The sequence below is a fragment of the Calliopsis andreniformis genome, unplaced genomic scaffold, assembly GCF_051401765.1.
Source record: "Calliopsis andreniformis isolate RMS-2024a unplaced genomic scaffold, iyCalAndr_principal scaffold0022, whole genome shotgun sequence".
Taxonomy (NCBI): domain Eukaryota; kingdom Metazoa; phylum Arthropoda; class Insecta; order Hymenoptera; family Andrenidae; genus Calliopsis; species Calliopsis andreniformis.
This window is the reverse complement of record NW_027480432.1, coordinates 6,174,090-6,194,770: the sequence shown is the minus strand read 5'-3', so window position 1 is coordinate 6,194,770 and position 20,681 is coordinate 6,174,090. Positions and strand designations below refer to the sequence as shown.

General features: G+C 43.3%; 1 protein-coding gene across 1 annotated transcript in view; it reads left to right on the top strand.

Annotated features, from left to right (window-relative positions):
• Nucleotides 1-18,042, top strand: part of Cph (BCL11 transcription factor chronophage) — a 36,833-nt gene extending 18,791 nt beyond the window's left edge. The window contains exons 2-3 of the mRNA XM_076391174.1: nucleotides 4,436-4,888; nucleotides 15,821-18,042. Coding sequence (XP_076247289.1) covers nucleotides 4,436-4,888; nucleotides 15,821-17,946 — 2,579 coding nt within the window. The 3' untranslated portion in view covers nucleotides 17,947-18,042. The remainder of the gene's footprint in view (nucleotides 1-4,435; nucleotides 4,889-15,820) is intronic.
• Nucleotides 18,043-20,681: the final 2,639 nt, after the last annotated feature.

The window sequence follows — 20,681 nt, the reverse complement described above, 5'->3', positions numbered from 1 at the left end:
TGGACGTTTTGACAGGACGGATGTCCTAACAAGGAAACCGCCTCGGGATATCCTCGGGGTTCGTCTGCTGTTCGCGTTTGTATCGCAGGGAAAAAATTCGATCCTTGTGCTGGCGATGGGTTGGAGGTTGCTGAGGTCGTGGACGAATTAGAATCAAGACTTTCTAATAATACTAAATTCATTTTTGAGAAAGTGTTAATGTGGATGAAAAGGTGGCGTTTGGAATTCCGTTGTGAATTAATTATCTTCTTTTTTTAGATAGCTATCAGAACTTCAGAATTTTTTTATTTTATTTACTAGGGGGATTATGGTGAAAATTTAGTTCAGAAATTTTGTTCAAGATTATGGGCTAGGTTTGATAAATGTGAGGCAATATTTTGATAAAAGTAGGAGTAGAGAAAGGTGAAAATTTGTGACAATCGTGAATTGGAGCTCAGGAGAAGCTCTGTGCAATATAAACTAGTACACTCCTCAACTACCGTGTACATGAATACTGTGACAAAAATTCTGCAATAAGTACAACAAATTTGACACAGATTGTGAGTAAGAAAGTTGTTCATAAAAATTTCACCGCAGCACTAGATTACTCAGAATCAAGTAAAACGCTTAAAACAGATTTCGCCCATAAAAGAAGAAAAAGGAGGCACTCGAGGATGAAAAATATTGGGAAGAGGCAATTAAGGATCTAATATTAGAACTATCGTGAGTTATACGCATCCAGAAGTGATTCCCTGGCCTGGACGTTTCATTTCACTTGGAGAGCAGAAGAAGGAAAATTAATGTGGAGGACTAATAAGCCGAAGACATTTCCTGCAGTGATTCCCATGCGTATCTGCCCCACTCGTAGATGGAAATTACGAACTCTCTCGCAGTAAGGGAGCCACATGGTACAGTGATCGAGGCATTACAGATGTATGGGCCAATTTGTAAGCAATCCAACTTACATTCGCGGGGCAATATTGTATTTTTATGTTATCTCTTCTCGGCTATTCGCGGACTCCGCTATATGCGATCCAGCAGCGCGTGGACATGTTCTATTTTGGCTGTGTTTATGCCAGATAAGTAATCGAGACGAATCGAGTCGGAGGTTGGAGGAAGCTTGAGGACATCTTTTGAAAGCAGAATATGTTTTTACGATGTGGAAGGTTTTGCAACTCTGAAATCGATATTTAATGAGGGGAGTTTTTGTCGATGGAGGATGTTGAGAGGGTTGGATTTTTGGAAGAGATACAAATTTTTCAGGGGGTTGAAGAAATAGTGTTGGAATTTTATACTGAATACTATCTACTAATTTGAATTACATATCTGGCTACTCAAAAGCTAGTAACCTACAGGGTGATCGGTTTAATTGGAAACCCTCCGAGTGTTAGCAACATTTATTATGAATGCTGTTAGCATTGCAAGTGCTGCCAACACTTATTAGAAGGTTTCCAGTTAAACTGATCACTCTGTACTCAATGATTCTGAAATGTTTATAATTTCTATACTTCAACACTGTTCTTAGTCCATCCTGTATTTCTGAATTCGTTTAAAAAGCTTCTTAAAAAATCCTATTTTACAAGTACTAACTCTAACCTTTATAAACAAAAGAAACATTTGTACCTCTCTCAAACTTAATCTTCAATCTCTGATCAAATCAACACTCTACCTCAATTTTCATGAACATTTGTGTAACTTCGTCTTCTTAAATACGCTCAACAGCAGACGAACGAATGCCCCTCCCAGTCCCTAATTTCGCGAGAAGCAGGCCTGGAACGTGCCAAGCAGGAAGCGGCGAAACGTATAAATGGCTGGAGGACAGCCGATTGGGTGTTGTATCTCCTTCGGACCGGTTTGCAGACAGGTTACGAAGGCAGAGATACGGTAGCATCAGGGACGCGTGCGTACGAGGGAGATTCACCAAGTGTCGAGTCGACACGTGTCGGGTCGGTCCTCCTTCGCTCACCTCCAGCACGAGGCCTACCTAGGACAGGGCAGGGACAGAGCTGCCCGTACCCGTCGCAGCTCCCGAGTTTCGGTCCAACATCTGCCCCCGAAAAAACAAAAGCCCATTGTCGTTAACGACCGGTCGCGCGTCTCTTGTTTCTAACCGAGCGCTTTTGAATCGTAGGCGAATAACGGACCCGAGGTCCATTCAGAACCGGGCCTCTGCGTCTCGCTCGTTTTCCGTCCGAGCCTCTGCCTCTGATCGCCGTTTTTTCCCTCCACGCCGCGTATTCCTCGGCCTTTTCAGCTTTCCTACCCGTGAGCCTTGGGTACTGTGACTCATCGCTCGCAGTTTCACGATTTCGCCGAAATTTCCTTGAGAAGTTGCTGAAGAGCGTTCCCTTTTTTTTCGGGGGATGATTAAAATCTTGGATCCTTGGAGAAGAGTACATGGGGAGCTTTGAAAGGAAGATCGCGGGGATGTGGAATTTCCTGTTTGGTCGCAGGTATGTGACCTTCCGGTGATGCTGAATATGAGGATTTTGGGAAGAAGTGGCGTTTTTTCTTGGAGTATGGTAGAGGAGGTTTTGAGTGGATTTGAAAATTTAAAAATTGGCAAATTGGAATATTTCAATATTTGAAAGCTATAAAACTTGAATATTTAAATATTTGAAAATTAGGAAATTGAAATATTTCAAAATTTCAAAACTGCAACATTTATAAATTTCAGAATGGGAAGATTTCAACATATGAAAATTTCAAAAATGTAAATTTGAAATATTTCAATACTTTAAAATTGGAATATTACAAAATTAGAGAATGTGTATACTCATAAATAATATTTCTCCGAAAACTGAATATCCCTAACAGGATTTCTATCAGAGTAAAAAGACCCTCAACTCTCCACGAGCACCCTTCGAATACGACAAACCCGGTTCGCGCTCCAGCCAATTTCCATTCGCGCGAAAAGTGAAGCAACCCCTTGGTCAAGGGTGCTGAGCGTGCGCTCTGTCCAGTGGTCACTCAGAGCTCCGCCCCGAAAGAATCGAACGGTGTCGGCGCATTCGCGAAAACATGGAAAAAGAGAGCAGACCACGAGCAACATACACACAGAATATAAACGTGGAAAAACGAAACAGACCGATTGAGATCAAAAAGGAAAGTCAACGAGACAGATGATGGAAGATGTTGGTCGGAATAAAAGAACGAGGAGTCACGTGTGCGCTGGTAACACACACGGATGGGGCAGAGGCAGAAAACTAAAAGAGGAGGAAGAAGGGTAGACAATAGGTGGAGCGACGGGTAGACGGTTCTCTTGTTTTTACGCGGCCCTGGCAGTTCCATCCCGATGGATATGGGATACTTGACTCCCAGAGGGAAAGATCGATGCACGAAACTCCTGCCAATCTCTATGTTAATGGCACGAAACATAAGGAGGGGCAAGGAGGAGACGCAAGAATCTCTGCCAGCAGCTCTGCTGGAGGACACTTAAAAGTGAATTGTTACGTCTGCGGCTGACCCCGGGACCTTAGACCCTCGAACCGCGGTGAATTATAAGACTTGCGTAGAAGGAAATTAGATCTCTATATCAGACGTACGCTTTCCTTCGACTAACCAAATTTCCCGCCGCGTTCTTGCTGACACGGGAGAGGAGAGAGTTAAGAGGTGAATTTAACCGTAGGACGTTACTTGAGAATTTCTGGACTTAATCGTGATTTTTATCTCCTTTAAGAATTGTTTTGACTTTTTTATTTGCTTTATTTTCACAGACAGTACACTGTACTATGAAACCTAATTTATTTTCTAATTTCATAGACACTGTCTTGTGATTTATGGCAACTATCTTCTAGGATTGTTAGACAACGTACGTTTTCTCTGTTTTCTCGGTAATAATAGGTGACTAATATTTTGTAAAAGGCAAATATGATACTATTCAAAGCAGATAAGAATTGAAGTACTAGAAAAGGGAGTGGTTAGTGAAAGGACACATGTTACAATATGCTGGACATCCCTGGGTGGTCTAGGACAGTTCAAAGAAAAGGACATCAAGTGTCCCGTCCTTTGGTCTGAAGTGTCTCTGGCGTTAGCTAGTTTTTGGAGGGACTTGTTTAATGTCACAAGGCCATGTGTTTGTCCTTTCGTGTAAGATGAGTAAAAGTGAGCATACTTGTGAAATGGCAGACCAGGGATACTAGAAAAAGTGTTCGAAAAAAAGAATCTCTGGTGTCCAAGAGTTATATAATAAAGGCTCTGAGGATTTTTGACCAAATCAAATCTTTGTTTTCTTCAAAATATTTTAACTATACAATTATCTATTTTATGCAGATATGCAAGTTACGTGGACCATCCTACATACTTTAAAAGAATGAACAGCAGACTGTCCTCCTAAAAAAAATTCAACTTTTCAAGTTCAACTGTCCCTAGCGAATCCTGAACCTGAGAATACTTTCCACCTTCCTCAAGGAAAGAAACCAAAGCACCTAAAAAGAGAATAATCTCTTGTTTGCAGCGGAAACCTCGCAAGGTACCACATCCCCAGACACCGTCCAATGCGGGGGTTGCAGGGCGTCCTACCCCCTTGGCGAGATCGTACGTTTCATCGAGCACAAGGTCAACCACTGTCGCAGCACTCTTCAGGGCTGCCACAGTCCGCCAGCGACGGCGGCGCCAGAAGACTCCGACCCTGAAGACGCCCTCGCGCTGAAGGCTGTCGACCAGGACTCGAAGCTCAATTCGGTGCCCAGCATCTCCGCCCCCATCAACAAGAGGGGCGGGGGCAGGCTGGAGAGCCCCCCGACGCCTCAGGGCTCGGGGCCGGATGCTGGCAGCCCGATCGAGCTGAAAGCCAGCGCCAGCTCGACACCTAAAAGACGGACGGAGCCTTCCGACGAGGATAAAGAGGATCTTCCGAAGAAGCAGAAGACGGAGTCTGTGGACGCCGACACGAACACTGTCAATTCTGGTGAGTCTCTGTGTTCTTTGACCCTAAGATGATTTCACCCAAGATGAAGTCTTTTGACCGCGTTAGGAGGGAGGAATTTGAAGTTCGGGGGTGGCAATCTTGGAGCTCGGGGAAAAGAAGTTAAATTGGGGCTCTGTTATATTGGACTTCAGAGAGGAGGGTTTTAATCTTGAGCTATTGATACTCAGACTTCATGTTAATAGTTGAGTTAAGGGTTGATCTGAGAAAATTCTGTCAATCTCTGCCTGCTTACAAACACAAGTTATTAATATTTTAATATTCAATACTGCTAACTTAGTAGTACACCCTTAATCCAATTTTAACAAGAAATGCTGATAATCGAAGTGCTCCTTAAGAAGGAACTCTGAATCTTCATCTCTTCCCAAGAATGCAACGTCAATCAAGATCTCTTTGCCAATTCTCAAATATCAACGTTAATGCTCTCTTTGAAATGCCCCTGTAACGTGCGTCGATTCCATCGATGGAACGAGCGAGAATCAAGTCAATAGCTGGCCTCGGCCGCAGAGCCGAAAATCTGTCATCTGCGCTCAAAAATCTGGTTTCGGGTTCGAGGGGGTGAAAAAGAAAGAGAGAAAGGGAGTTTTAAAGTACAGTTACGGGCTACCATCTGATGTCGATCGTGGTTCAACGGGCACGAACAATACCATAGCAGATTCGATTTTTGAATTTAAAGAGCCCGCTCGGGGATTGGGGTGAACCTGCCCCTATAGCCTCCTTCTCCCACCCCCCTGCATGACCCCTTTTTATCGTAGGCCACATTGTCGCATTTCGAAGGGCTTAACGCGCGAATGTCCTCGTTGCTTGGACCAACGTCCACTATGTGCACAAAGTCGTTACAAATTGATTTTCTTTTCAAACATTTTTGAGCTAGAAAAACGAACTAAATGTTACTCACATAGCTGAAATACAGAGTTTCAGATCTAGAAATGAGAAATGGAAATACATACCTATAGGAAAGGACTTCAAAGAGTAGAAGATTAAAAATTTGAATATTTGAGAATTTCAAAACTTTGAATTATTGAAATTTTAAAGGGTCCATTTGAAAGTTTGAAGATTTAAAGGTTTGACCCTACCTTAATATGCTAAGAGTTGGTAAAGAAAATTTTGGAGTTCGAAATTTAATAGAACTCTTAAGAGTAAATTAGTGTCATCTCTACAGTATAAATAATATCAAATATTTGATCAGTAATCCATAGTTTAGAGCCCAAAATAAATAAATAATAAACACGATAATAGAAGCTACACAAAATCTCAAAAACAGCCCCACCAAAAAATTGAATACTTCCCTTACAAAAATTCTAAAACAGTCTTAACACACTTATCATTATTTTTATACTTCTAGGAGTAATTTACCATTCACACCCTCTACAATTAAATTTCAAAGCCCCACTCTCCCCTCGCTGCATCAGTGTCTCTCATCACCACGCAAACATCATTGGATCACAGTCTAATTTCGATTCGCGACTTTTCACACGCAACAATGAACCGCCCCCTCTCTCGTTCGTCTTGAAAGTCTGCTAGCACAATTGCTGGCGACGATATAAAAGGGATAGCTTTAATTTCGCACCCACTCGTCGGCGAATCGACACCACGATCCGCGGCGGTTTACTCCGATTAACTTCAAAGAAACGGCGCTCAGTTCAAACGAAATTCATGCAGCCCGACGCCCTTGATGAATTGAAAGCACAGCCTTTGAGATTCTTAACTCAGTGCTTACCTGTGCAAATTGACGTGGCGGCCTGCTTTGCATCGCAGAGAGGCACGGGGCTCGCTGCGACGATTCGCTGAGAATCACTGGCCGCTCTTCTGTTTTCCTTCTTACAATTAGCGCCTTCTCGCTTTTGTAAATATTATTACGCTCGCTGGAGCGACACCCACCACTGGAGCTTTTGGTCTCGTTGGGTCTTAATTGTGCCGCGATCATGGGAGGTCGATTGGATGGGCGGACTTTTGCTTCGTTGGGTCTGTTGGGCACTGCTTCTATTGAGCAGTTTTCTGAGGGATACAGATTTATTCGTTATAAGCTTGTTGAGTTTTTTAGTATTTCTGTCTTTTTTGTGAGGATAGTGTCATTCTTCCAGTTTTGGTTCTGAGGGGATGCAGTTTACTATGTTTTACTTGACTGGAAGAATTGAAGTTTGGGATATTTGAATATTGGTATATTTGAGAATTTGAATATTTGAAAATTGTAGCGTTTAAAAATTTGAAAGTTTCAACGTTTTTAATACTAAAAATTTGAATATTTAGGTACTTGAAGATTTGAATACTTGTACATCTGGATAGCTTTAGATTTAAATCCATGAAAATAAGGAAACTTAGTTATTTAAAAATTCCTAAATATTCAAATCCTTCCATTCGATAAATACATACTCTCAATTCTGCGTCCAGAATATCATCCCCCAAATCTCACACAGATACTCTACAATCAAAATTTCATACCCAACGAATCCTCAGCCCACTATAAAGCCACAGAAGGAGCATCTCACATCGAGGGGTCCGCGATCTCTGACCCACGTTACCTTTACCTGGGCGCATGCAACGAAACGGGACCAGATACTCGCACACGAGGGCACGCGAATTCACACGTACTCGCGCGCGTGCACGCGAGTAGGCTGGCTCGTGTGGACCACGTGGCCAGACAATGGGACGAGTCTAATTGGGCTTTTGGACGTGGCCGGCCGATAACAAAAAACACGACAAAAAAGGCGACGAAAGGGGCTTATCCAGAGAACAACCCTGACGTGGACGAGCAGAGGGATGAGCACGAGCGAGTCTTTCTCTCGATGCGCTCGCACGCTGCCTACGGATGGGGTTAATTCCCGATACACGGCCACCAGAAGGGGGCTGGGAAACGAGTTTCACGGACCGTGATGAAATTTTAAAGAGACACGGTTGCGCGGCACCAACAAGCTGTTGCGTAATTATCATCGTTTGCATTAATCACTCGAGAAGAGTGGGGGCTCTGTGGCTGTGCTGGAAGGAATCAGGGGTAAATAGACTCTACAGGGTTTTAAAAAAGAGTGCTTCTAGAGTTTAAGGATTTAGAGTACTGAGCAAGAGAAGTAAAAATATCTAATCAATATGGGTCCTAAAGTCGAACCTGAGGAATTATGTCTAACTTGTACCTACTATTCTAAATTTAACTGTCTAAAGAGTTATACATTGAGGAACCTTATCCTCCAACCCCTTAGGCTTTCTAAAAAGCGAAAGACTGATCCAAATGAAAAAAGAGAAAGATTGTTTGAAATACCAAAGAAAAACCAAAGAGGACAAGAAGAAAGTGGGAGTGTAGGTTGTATTGGATGTGCCAGTCGGTCTGTGTATCACTTTTATGTGGTCCTCGTTGACTTCCTTCCGCAGAGTAAGAAGCAGAGAAAGGAACGAGGGGATAGAGGCGAACGGAAGGGCTGCAGGACCTCGAAACCCTGAGATACAACCAATTCGCAAGCAATTCTCGATGCGCCTCGGGCGGTCCACGAAGACGGGGCTAGGGGTGAGAGAAAGAAGGTGGCGAGGGAGGAAAGAAGTTTACGAGGGGCTCGTGGAAGGGGCGTAAAAAATCGTGGAGGAAGAGGCTCGGCCGCGAAGGGAATTAATATTCCAGACAAACGTGACAGATAGATCAAATCTGCATCTCACCGGGAGCGCTGGTGTCAATTTCGACGGATTATCGCTTCTTGTCTCGCCCCCTTACCCCTGCCCACCCCCTTTTCCACTGTGATATGCGGGGTCTTCCATAATGTCACCTTCTGACAGTTCTCTTTATCCGAGAAAAATTTCGTTTTTTATTTCGCGCCAGGTGAAGAATTCTGTCTTCTCTTTTGGGATCTGTCTTTTTTCTAATTTTCCAGGGGCACTTTCGCCATTCGAGGGCGCAAACTTTTGCTTCGAAGTTGGAGAAGTTGCTTGGGGTGTGGGTCCTCTGCTATTGTTTAAGTTTTGGTTTCGTTTCTTGGGTGATTGCGTTGAGTAACTTTGGTAACTTGGGCATCTAAGTTGCCTATAGTCTTTGTACTCAAATTTGCTGTACCATAAAATGAGATACTAAAGTGGAGTCTGAAGTGACAGAATACGTAAGAACGCAGAGTGTGTTAAGCCAAATATGTTTCTTCATTTCTGCACTTCGCCTTCGCTTGAACCTTATTGCAACGAAGAATTTTTCAGTAGCTATCCATTTTTCACAGTTCTTTAAAGACTTCATTACTGTTCCCTGAGGCACGCAGAAACATTTTTGAAACACTTCATTCGTCTTCCTCGGCGAAGAAGTTCGAAGTGTCGCTGAGGAAGACAAGGCACTAGTGAAGTTTTAATATACTCGCGCGTGAGCCTTCAAACTGCCAAGCCTATTGTCGAAGTATCGCGGTCCAAGTACAAGCACTGGGAAAAGAGGAACAGGAAGAATCAATATTTCTGTCTCGGCGATGGTTCGGAAATTCTGTTGTTTTCGAGGGAAGAATGTTGTTTCCCTCCTCCTCTTCCTCATTTATTTACGAGAGGGCTAATGGCATCGTGGTCCATCCTTGCGGTTAAACGGAGAAATAAGTACCATGAAAGGTTTTCGAGAATTGCCTGACCAATCGCGTTGCAACTTTGTGGTGACCACAAGGGACGAGTCGTGAGAGAGGCCAGGTAGATGTGCGTTTATTTAGAAGGTGACTCGATGAGTAGAAATTTTGGTCAACAACAGCCTTAGGGAGGAAGCATCAAAATATGTATGAAATGGAAGAAAATATATTTTTCCAGATTCTGAAAGGTTAAGAGAGGAATTTAAACCTATGGTGACACCATATGAATTTTGAATTCCTAAAATAGAAGAGAAAATAGAAGAGAAAAATTCTGAAGTAGAAGAGGAAAATTGTAGGAATTATTTTCTTCTACATCTCGAAGTCCCATTAATAAAAAAAACTGAAGATAACTGAAAGATACTGGAAAAAATCCATTACTTTGATTTTTAATAAAGAATCTAATTTTTATAAAACTCCAGAATAATTTACAAAGAAACTTGTATCACAAAGAAGATTTTTCTCCAATGATAAAAATAACAAATTTTGTTTTTTCTGTTACTTCATATATTATCGAAGTAAAATTGCATTGTATGCATCCTGAGGTGCATTGGCATCCAGAAGTAGCAGGAACTGGCCACTCTCCCGAATCTACATAATCTGGCTGAGGGGTCTGATTAAAATCGCCCACAATCTAGCTACCTGGATGTGATCCCGTGCACGTTGTCCCTTTTAAGTGCAACCCTTGTACGTAGGACAAAGTGCATACGCCGCATACGTTGGCTAATCGATATTTTAATATTGTCACACGCCATTCTGGATTAAAGGCCTTTGTGTGCATCGTGACGTCACAGACGGCAGATGTGCCTGGTTGAAAAGCGAAAAGATTTCCTCGACACTGACGCAACTGTATTTTAATAAATTTTTCAACCCTCTGCTATCGTTGCATTCTAACGAACCTTTTGCTGCTGTTACCAATAAGCCAACTTTTTTTGGCAATCGTCGCTCAGAATTTGATCTCTGAATCGCAGTTTTGGGAATCTGTTTTGATTGTTTATAAAAAGCAGTTGCGTCGAACTATATAATCGAATAAAAGAGTGGAAAGAGGTGATACACAGAGAAAATTATTTTGCGAAAAATGTCCCCTCGAGGGTAGTCAGGTTTCATGTGAAATCTTCCGTGAAAGGGTTGAAAGGAAGTATTCGTAGGATGACCAAGGCTCAGCTCGTCGTTAAACAATGCCATTCCGAACGATTTGCCCGTAAACGTCGCGTGGGCCAATTTGTCGGACAATTTCTGGGGAAAATCGTTCGGTCACTATCGCGAGAGACGTGGGGTCAGAATTCGTGCACAGACGTATTGTTCATTTGATGGTGACTCCTGGAGCAAGGAAAGAAATATATTAGATCTCCATGAAACTATGTAAATCCTTTTCATAGAAAAAGTATTCTGAAAGCAGATTTTTCTAAATTAAAGACTGCATTAATTTACTCATTTTTTAAAAAGAGTTTTAGAGGTATTTGAGATTTTTAATTTTGTAGGAGATAGAAGTAATAGTTTCTCAGTTCTTTCATGTGATTATTTCTTGTTTTATTTTATTTTATAGTCACCTTCTAATAAATGAATATTAATATAGGCTACTCCTTAAATTTTCGTATTTAGTACGTGAACTAAAGGAATACTAATTTTTACTTGAAATTCATTTTGTTTGATTTTCTGCCACTTTTCTGCGTCTGACTTTTTGCTAAAAAAATTTAATTCGATAGATTCATGATCGATGTGGCGTTCTATGGTCCGCGGCTTCCGAAGGGAGACACTGTTTCCTATAGAAGATGGTGAAAATCTAAAGAAATAATCCTAACGGATGGCCACCCGCGACGTTTGCATATGAAAAGCGTTCAGCTGCGAATCGATACACCTTTATTATGCTGGAGCACTTGCTTATCTCTCGCGTTCTCGATCCCCTCTTGGCTCGAGGGAACTGGGCAATATTTTCGACTTCCGGGCAAGAAGGAAGCTGGCAACAAGGGGCGCCAGAGGGCTGGCCCAGGCGTGAAACAATATGCCAAATTTTTCACGCTTCGCCACTGGATGACCCTCATTTGCTGGGTGACTCTTCGTTTCCTTTCTTTCCCAATTTTCTCAGTCACTCTGTTTTAATGCTGACCTGAACTTCACACTTGAAAGGGATCTAATCGATGACTGCGTGAAAATTAGACAACTGTGGGGCTCCTGGTTACTTCCGTGAATTCTTTGTTTGGAAAATATTTTATGTGTTTCTCTTTTTTGAGTTTAGAGTAGTTAATGATTCGAAGGTGATTCAGAGATTTTTTATGAGTGATAGAATCGTAATTAATTATAGCAGATGATAGTAATGATAATTAAGAGGTTTCAAATATTTTGTGATTGAAGGTTCGAAGAATATTGACTACTGTTTTCACTTGAATTATCTGGAGGAATAATTCAGACAATTATTTTACAAAAATAATTTTCTTGGTGATAGAAAGTGGTACATGGTGAACGATAAAATATAACAATAATTCAGATATCCCAATTAACAGTGAAAAATGTTACTCCAAATTTAATATTTACAATATACCATCATCCATCTCTCAGTTTCAATTTTTCTCCACCACCCAATAATTAACGACTCCACTCAGAAACTTCTCCTCAAATTCCAGAAAACACTCCCTTTTCCTCTTTCTTTCGAGCACTTTGTGCGCACTGGATTGAAAGAATCCGAACAATGAGGCTGTTTGCAAATGACCCTATACCCCTGGATCGCGTCGACATTCTACTCGCGACAAGTTTTGAAGTCGACGTATCGTTCCTCGGCATAACGAGGTTATCTGCGAGGGATCGCGGCACTTCCCTCTTTCATTCCTCGAGCGTTTCTCGCGGCACCGCGTAAACGCAAGCGTAATCGTGGTGAAAGGTCAGCAAGGCGGGGAGGAAAAATCCTTCGCCCACCGGCAGCCTCGTTATTCTACTTAGCACCTTGTTACAACCGGCGATATGTGTTCCATTGTGTATTGTCGCGTACTATCCTATCACTTCTGAGCCTGACGTCTCCGAGTTGTTTCTAATTTAATTTAGGATTCATTGTTTACGTGTCCCATTGTCGCTGACATCCGAGGGAATGTGATTCATTTATTGGACATCGGTGCTCGCTTCGACGAGCGGTCGATGGAACGAAATGGAAGGGCATAATGGGTTTTTACTTCTGGATGATGGATGCATAGTGGCAGACAGAAGTCTGAAGAAATTAAAAAGTTCGAAATCTTTAAAAAAATTGTTAAGGGACTAGAAAATAGAAAATTCAAACATCTTTTGGAGATACTTAATTTCAGAGACCAAAGGCCAATTTTTTTTTATTTTTCTTAGAAAGCAGTCGCACTATTTTTATTTTTTGTGATGTGACTACAAAGTACCTATAAATTACTTTTTGGAAAATTTAAAAAAATCATTTAAATGGTTTTGCATACTCTAACTAAATTAGACCTAATTAACTGATTAATATTAAACGTGATTCATCATAAAAGATATAGTAAATGATCAGTGACTTCTGGTCCCTGACGCTGGTCGAAGATTCTCGTTCTTCAGCAGGACATCAGGGAAATTCAGAAGACAGGCGATCGATGGAAACATTCCGTTAAGTACAACAAACGACTTCGCTTCGACGCGGCGAAGTAACTCGAGGAAAACGTAAACCCCGATTTAGTGGAGGTTCGGCTTTAAGATGCTCTTGAAGACTTTCTTCACGACAAAGATCCCCCTCCCCGTGCTCCAACAGCCACTTAATTAGGACTGCTTTATTTTTCCGAGATCCTTTGTCTACGGTCAACTTCTCTACTTCTCGCTAAATCACTCTGAAAAGGCATAATATAGGAAGTGATCGTCAACTTTTTAATCTCTTACTGGACTGGCTTCTCTGTCGTCTTTTCTTTCTAACTGGAAAGTTTTTTTTTCCATGGGGTCTTGAGTCTCGATTCAGTTTTTATGTATCAGAGACATGTTTCTTAGCGAAAAGGACACGACTTTTGAAGTTTTTAGTAAACAGTTTCGAGGCTTGCTGAAGTGATCAAGCTTATAATTCTGTACCTGAGAGCCTTACTAACCCAACTCCATTTTTTACAGAATTGAGTTTTTTATAGGATCTTACTGCTTTTTCTTTATTTTATTAGAATAACAGGTACGTTATAAATGAAAGAATTTAACAGTATAGACTACTTGGAATACTATGTTAAGAAATGGATAATCGCATTTGCTTTTCACTATCCTGAAGAATAACAAAAAAGGATTTGTGTTAGTCTGGCTCTCATGTACATATTCAATGTAGAATTATTTCTTGTAATTATTGTAATCCTCAACTCCTACGTAGTTCTGAGATTGGGGTACAATGAGTTAACTGAATAATTGCGGGGACTGTTTAGCTTTCCATTTAAGGAGTTTATTAATACACAGCAGAATCTGTTGAAGCAAGCTTGGGCGACAGAGGTCTACGTAAACCAAGTTTTCTCATGAATGAAACGAGATGGTGGTGCTGTACTTTGCGTGAACTCAAGAGATAGCCAATGATTATTCTTTCTTAGTGGTATTCAAAGAAAGCCTGGCTCTTCTCTCCATTGTTCAAGCTCTTTACTTTCGTGCAATGATCTCACAAAGTTCTCGAAAGATTTCAAACTTCACCACAAAAAAATATACCCTCGAAGTCTCATTACCAATAAAAATTTGACACCCCATGAACAAGGAGTAACACAACGCTTCCTCCACCGCGGATGAAAATTATCCCCGATCAAAATATCCTCTAAAGCAGTCGTCGTCACACGTGACACCGCAATAAATTCCCCATCCACTCTCCTCTGTCGTCCAACTGCGAATGGAACAGTTACGTCCCCATGACCACGAACGATACGGCATCTAAAAAGGGAGATCTCCCTGGACAGAGTACATCGACTTGAAAAACGCCTCCACAGTCTCACTCTTCACCGAAGACGTAAATTTCAGTCACGATCGTCCCCAACGTCCGGAGTTCCAGGGTCCGCGAATATGTCTTGGAGGTTACGTTCGACGACGGCCCGTGGAGTCGCGAAAATAAGGGTAGCTCTCGAGAAGCGTCTGTTCTTCCATCGCCCTTTGCGCCTGTCCCCGAGGGTGGCGTCGAATTAATAAAATCCCACGGACACCCCCAAGCGTCGCGTAGTGGCGTCTCTGGTACGCGGAGCGTGAAAAATGGCCAAAAATCTGATATTCTGGATTAAAAACATTGAAATTCAAAACCCGTCCCTCCCCCGTCGCGGCATAAAGAGGGAGGGTCGAGAAGTCGTTAAGGGTCAGTTTCCAGCCGCTGCGGCAACCGATCCCCATTGTAGCGAGCTCTATGCCCACCCCCGCGTGCATCAGCAGTCGACCATCCTTCTCGGGGATATTATTTTTAAGCCCCAGCGACGCGGCCTGGACCGCAATTTGACACAGGCGTGCCGTTTGAATTCCGAATTCAATCGATGGTCCGATTTCTAGAGCGATTCCGCGAAATTAAGGGTGCCTCGGAAATTGATAGTGGGGAGATGAACAGTGGCGCTTTGCACAATAAAAACGAGATGGTTTTATTGTAGTTGGAGAGTTTTTTGATATTTTTAAGTGGTTATTTCTTTTTGTTATTGTTTTGTGGTTATATTTTATGTGGACAGATTTGTTAGTAGGAGGTATAAGTTTTTTAGACAGTAAAATTTTTGAAATTTAAAAATTCAAAATTTTTTTAATTAAAGGATTCAAAATTCTTAAATTTCAAATATTCTAATTTTCAACTGATATACAAATATTTAATTTTCCAAATTTTCAATTACTCCACATTTCAAATATTTAAATATAGAAGTATTCAAATGTTTGAAATTTAAAACATTTGAGTTTAAAATTTGAAGGGTTCTAATTTCTCAATATTACAAACATTTCAATTTTCAAATTTTTCAATATTCATTCAATTATTCAAGTTTCTATATTTGACTTGTTAGAACAGAGCCATAATCACTGAACAATTATAACCAGTAACTATTGTACACCAAATAATCCCTATGTTATCTCTACTTTTCCAGAGTAGTAAATTGTCTCATTACCCAGCACACGATCTCAATAAACATCCAAAAATTCAATTACCAACATGGTACATAATTGCCATTCCTCTAACGTCTACGCCACTGTGCCCCTGACTGCTTCCCACCAAACACGTATTTTTACACCCTGTCCTACAACCTCCCTCCGACTTTTACCACTTCTCTCCAACACCATATATCACTGTGCTCCCTGATAATCCACGAGCGTCTCCATTGTCATAACTTATCGCGCGCGTAATCGTCCCCCGCGTGTCGAATTCGAACGCCTAACCGCAATCCCATGGGCTCGTCTGTTTCAGAACCGAGATGGCTGCAGTGCTCCCAGTGCTCCAGAAGACAGTCCTCCGCCTGGGAGCTGCTCCAGCACATCCAGAGCGTCCACGGCGCGAGGCTATACACCTCCCCAACGTCGTCGACGAACTCTTCCTCGAACACGCCCGCACCGAGTCCACCGACGCCCACGCCCACCCACGCGCACCACCTGAGCCCGCCGAACCACCTGAACCTCAGCGGCAAGTCCACTGGCAGTTCCTCCGCCGCGAACTCCTCTGGGGGCACCAACTCCAGCGGCAACAGTAGTGGACGACAGCAGCTGCAATCGTCAGCGTCTCTGGTCGGCGACCCGCTTCACAGCTTCCTGAGGCTACCTCAACACCTGGAACGAAGCTTCCCGCCGATGTTTAGGCCCGACTTCCTGGCCCTGAATCCGCTGGCCGGGTACAGAGGCCTGCAGGAGCTGCAGACCGCGACGAGGAACCTCCAGAACCTGGGCGATCCTCTGCGCGGGATGGATGGCCTGAACCTAGGGGACCCTCTGGTCCGTAGCTCGTTGGATTCACTTAATAATGCCAGGAACCTTGCCAACCTAGCCGAGTTGTCGCATGGTCGAGGCCTGGCCAGCCAGGCCCATCCTCCCCCACTTGAGGCCAACCTGGATTTTTACTCGGCGCGCCTAAGGAGCCTCGCTAACCCGTCCTTAGGCGCGGCTCCACCAAGTAGCGGGAACACTACGACGAATTCCAACCCCCCTGCCCCGGTACCGCCTGTGCCAGTGCCCAGTACCGTCCAGCAGCCGCAGCAGCCTGTCCAGAACCACATCCAACCAGCGCCACCCAGCCCAGCGTCGAACAACACCGCGATCCTGACACATGGTAACCACCAGAAGGAGAATTCGCCGCCCTGCTACAGCCAGAGCCCGGTTGGACACAACAACAACAACTCGACGGACAGCGAGAAGCCTAGTCCGCCTGTAGCATCGACGCCAATCATCGCTGACTCGGCGTCGGAGAACATCTACTCCTGCGAGGTCTGCGATAAGAAGTTTCGGTTCCAGTCGAATCTGATTGTCCACAGACGAAGCCATCGGGACAAGGAGAGACAGTACCAGCAGGATGGGACGCAGGATGGCCAGACATCAACCAGGTGTGAAGTTTGTGAACTGGAGCTTGCTAATTTCGCAGAGCTCAGGAAGCATATGAGGAAGGAGCACCAGGAGAGCCTGAACGCTGCCAGTCCCCAAGGTAGTGTTGAGACGGTTCCTGAGGATGGCTCCAGCTGTGATGAGAATATGGACCTCGACGAGGCGGAGGAGATTGAATTGAAGGTCAAGCGAGAGGATATCGAGGAGAATACACCTGAGGATCTGAGTACTACACAAGGGCAGAGTGGGGAGGAGAGTGGAGGTCGCGTGGACCAGAAGCCAGCGAGTTTGGTAGGTGACCTGATGGAGAAATTTGGGTTGAGTAACATCGCGCAGTATTCTGAGGCTTATAGGCAGGCTCTGCAAGAAAATCACAGAGGAGGGTTCATCAAGACGGAGTCCCCGTCGAACCTGACCAACTCCCTGAACAACAACAAGGAGAAAGACAGCGCGCTGTCGCCCACGAACTTCAATTCCTCGACCACACCCAACATATTCTCGGGTCAGGGCTTTCCCAGGTCCTCGGGGCCAGACTTCGGCGGCCTATGGCTACCCAGTCCCCATTACCTAGAGAACAACGAGTTCCGCAAGGCGACCAAGGCTACCACGTCCAGCCTAGCTCTGCAAGGTCTGCCTAGCCCGTTGCTGAAGAAGGAACGCAGCGGGAGGAACGACACGTGCGAGTACTGCGGCAAAGTGTTCAAGAACTGCTCTAATCTAACAGTCCACAGGCGTTCCCACACAGGTGAGAAGCCTTACAAGTGTGAGTTGTGCTCGTACGCGTGCGCGCAGAGCTCGAAGCTGACCAGGCACATGAAGACCCACGGCAGACACGGCAAGGACACTTACAAGTGCCGCTTCTGCGAGATGCCATTCTCGGTGCCCAGCACGCTGGAGAAGCACATGAGGAAGTGCGTGGTGGTGGTGCAGCAGGGGCCCAAGCTGGGCATGCCGTACCCTGGCAGTCAGGACGAGGACTCCTCGCTGAGTACCAAAGACACTTGATCTTGGAACGGAAGCCTACCGCCGATCCCGCCACTGTGGCCTCACAGGCCACCCTACCCCGTGTACTGAAGAAGGGATCTTCTTCCTCGGGAGGGGAGCAGAGTAGACGAGAGTCCTGAAGACAGTAGGAGTCCAATGAGCTAAGCTGGCGTTGTGAGTGACGAACTGTGACTCGACGGATCTCCTCGGAGACGTTGCCTCTCAGGATCAGGAGAGGTGGTAGGTCGGTGAGGGAACAGCCGATCAGAGGACCTGGAAACGGTCCCAGAGAGGAGGAGCATGTATAAATGCAAACATTGGAAGCACACAACGAGAGACGTGGCCCTCGAGGCGGAGGGCCGAGTATGGGCCAAGGAGGGTCTCGATAACGAAGGCTGGACTGGAACAGCGCGGTTCAGGGGCGGCGAGAAGAGACACGGGGGTGCTCGATAGAGGGCGTACTCTGCATTTTAATTGAACTAGAAAAAAGAACGAATGGTTACCACTTTGCGAGTCTCAGCACAGCTATTTAAAAGTATATCCTTATAAATAATTATAAATAAAGACACTATAAATATAAATATGCATATATATGAAGAGTATAAATATAAATATAAATATATATTATATATATATATATGAAGTCTAAATGAAAATTATACAGATATAAATATTATACATAAGATCACGGAGAATAGTGACTTTATTATCGCATTTGAAGATTATTTATTTAATGATGGATATATATTATACATACTGTATAACGTAATATATATGTATATATGTATGTGAGAGCTGTGTTTGTGTATATATATGTACATTACGTTATATTGCTATGGAGACCTGCGATCGCTCTGTATGTATTAGGGACAAAGCGAGGAAGAAGGGAGGTGGAAAATCTTTTTGTACATTATACTTATCAGCGTCGCTATTAAGAAACGCGTCGACCGATGCCGACACTCTCTTCTCCTCTCTTTTGTTGAAAGAAAGGAAAAAAAAAAAATGATAGATTTTCTTTCGTCGAGGTAACACCGATTTCATCGATCCTTTCTGTATATAAACGCGACGAACCATCGGTATTCGAAAGCTCTGTTTCACGTATCGCGACGCTTAGGATACCGTGTGTACTTGATGTACTTGTAAAGTAAAGAAAAACCCTCGAACGCGTTCTAGATCTTAAGCACTAGCTCGATCCTATATAAAATGTATCATAGTACTTTTATTGACTTTATCCTCTATTATTATTACCATTTCTATTATTGCTTATTAATATTATTATTATTGTCATTGTCATTATATTATTATTGACTCTATTATTATTATTATTATTATTATTATTACTATTATTATTATTCATTGGTACTATTATTAACGCTGTTGCAGCGACTCTAAGCGCCGTCTTCATTATTTTATTCCGAATATTAAATTATTATCGAGAGATGTTTTAAATGGTTAAGAAGATGCCAAAGTTGTTTAGGTTTATCGGCGCTGCGATCGTCGCGCGAGGTGCTCCTCGATTTTTTCGATCGACTTCGAATAAAGAAAAAAAAAAAAAACTAAAAAATTCGATCGTCGTTCGAAAATCGATGGCCACGTCGCAGCCACGTTATTGCTCTAGCGTTTGTTCGTTGGTTATATTTATTGCCGTGGTCGGGCATTCGGCTTTCGCAGGATCGAGATTGGATCGTTGATCCTGCGAAAATCGTAGCGTCCAAGCACGAGGCGCACCTGATGGTTAACGATTTATTAATATTATTTTTCCTTTTCTGTTCTTTCGTTCTAGCCCAAGACTGAGGTGTACTCGCGGGGCGACGCGACCACCGTCGCCGAACCGATTATTTCTTTTCCCACTTTTGCGTTCCATTAAACGTACGTTTTATTTTCCTTCACTTTCGTTTCCTTTTCTCCTGAAACGCCTCGTTGTAAACGTTTTCGAAGGGGACTGTTCCTAAATAAAAAAAAAAAAAATTGATATAGGCAATAAGGTAATAATTTCGATGAACGATAGACGACTGCGCGTGTTCGATTTTCAGCTGTGTGAGTGTGTTCGTTAAAACTGTGTGCGAATGGCAAAAGGAGAGTGTGTGCGACAGGATTTTACGGTTTCGATGCGTACCCGGTGCGAGTGACTTAATTAATTAACGAAGGATGAAGAAAGATGAAACTCATATCAACATAGTTGTCTCGGTGTTAGACGTGTACGGCCCTAGATAAAAATCTCGTTATCTAGTTAAAGGAAAGGATAAAAGAAGAAAACATTTGTTAGGTCGATTCTGAAATACGTACATGCCAGGCTCCGTTTATACGATATTATTGTAAATATATGGCACTGCCCGTAGGGACAAACGAGACGAAAAAAAGAAACAGGGAGGTGGAGAACCGGGCGGAGAATAAGGCAGACGACTGTCGTCGAACGAGAAAATAAATAAAATCATCCATACTATTAATTGCATCAATTTTTTCACGCGAACGAGAAAACAGGGCGTCGAGGCGTCTCCGTGGATTTTTTCCCAGGGGCCCGACTCCAGGACCCCCATTTTTCGAGACCTTCGAAACGGAGAATGAAAACGAAACGAGTCCACGAAACGCCACGCTTCGGTTCCAATAGTTATCCTCGTCTTTCTTATTCGAATTCATCCTACCATAGGACCAAGTTCCCTGCCTCACGAAATGAGAACAAAATACTCAATCACACAGGCAAATCTCGCGACGGGCGACTCGACTGGCGGGACACGGGCAGAGGGGGAAAGACCGCG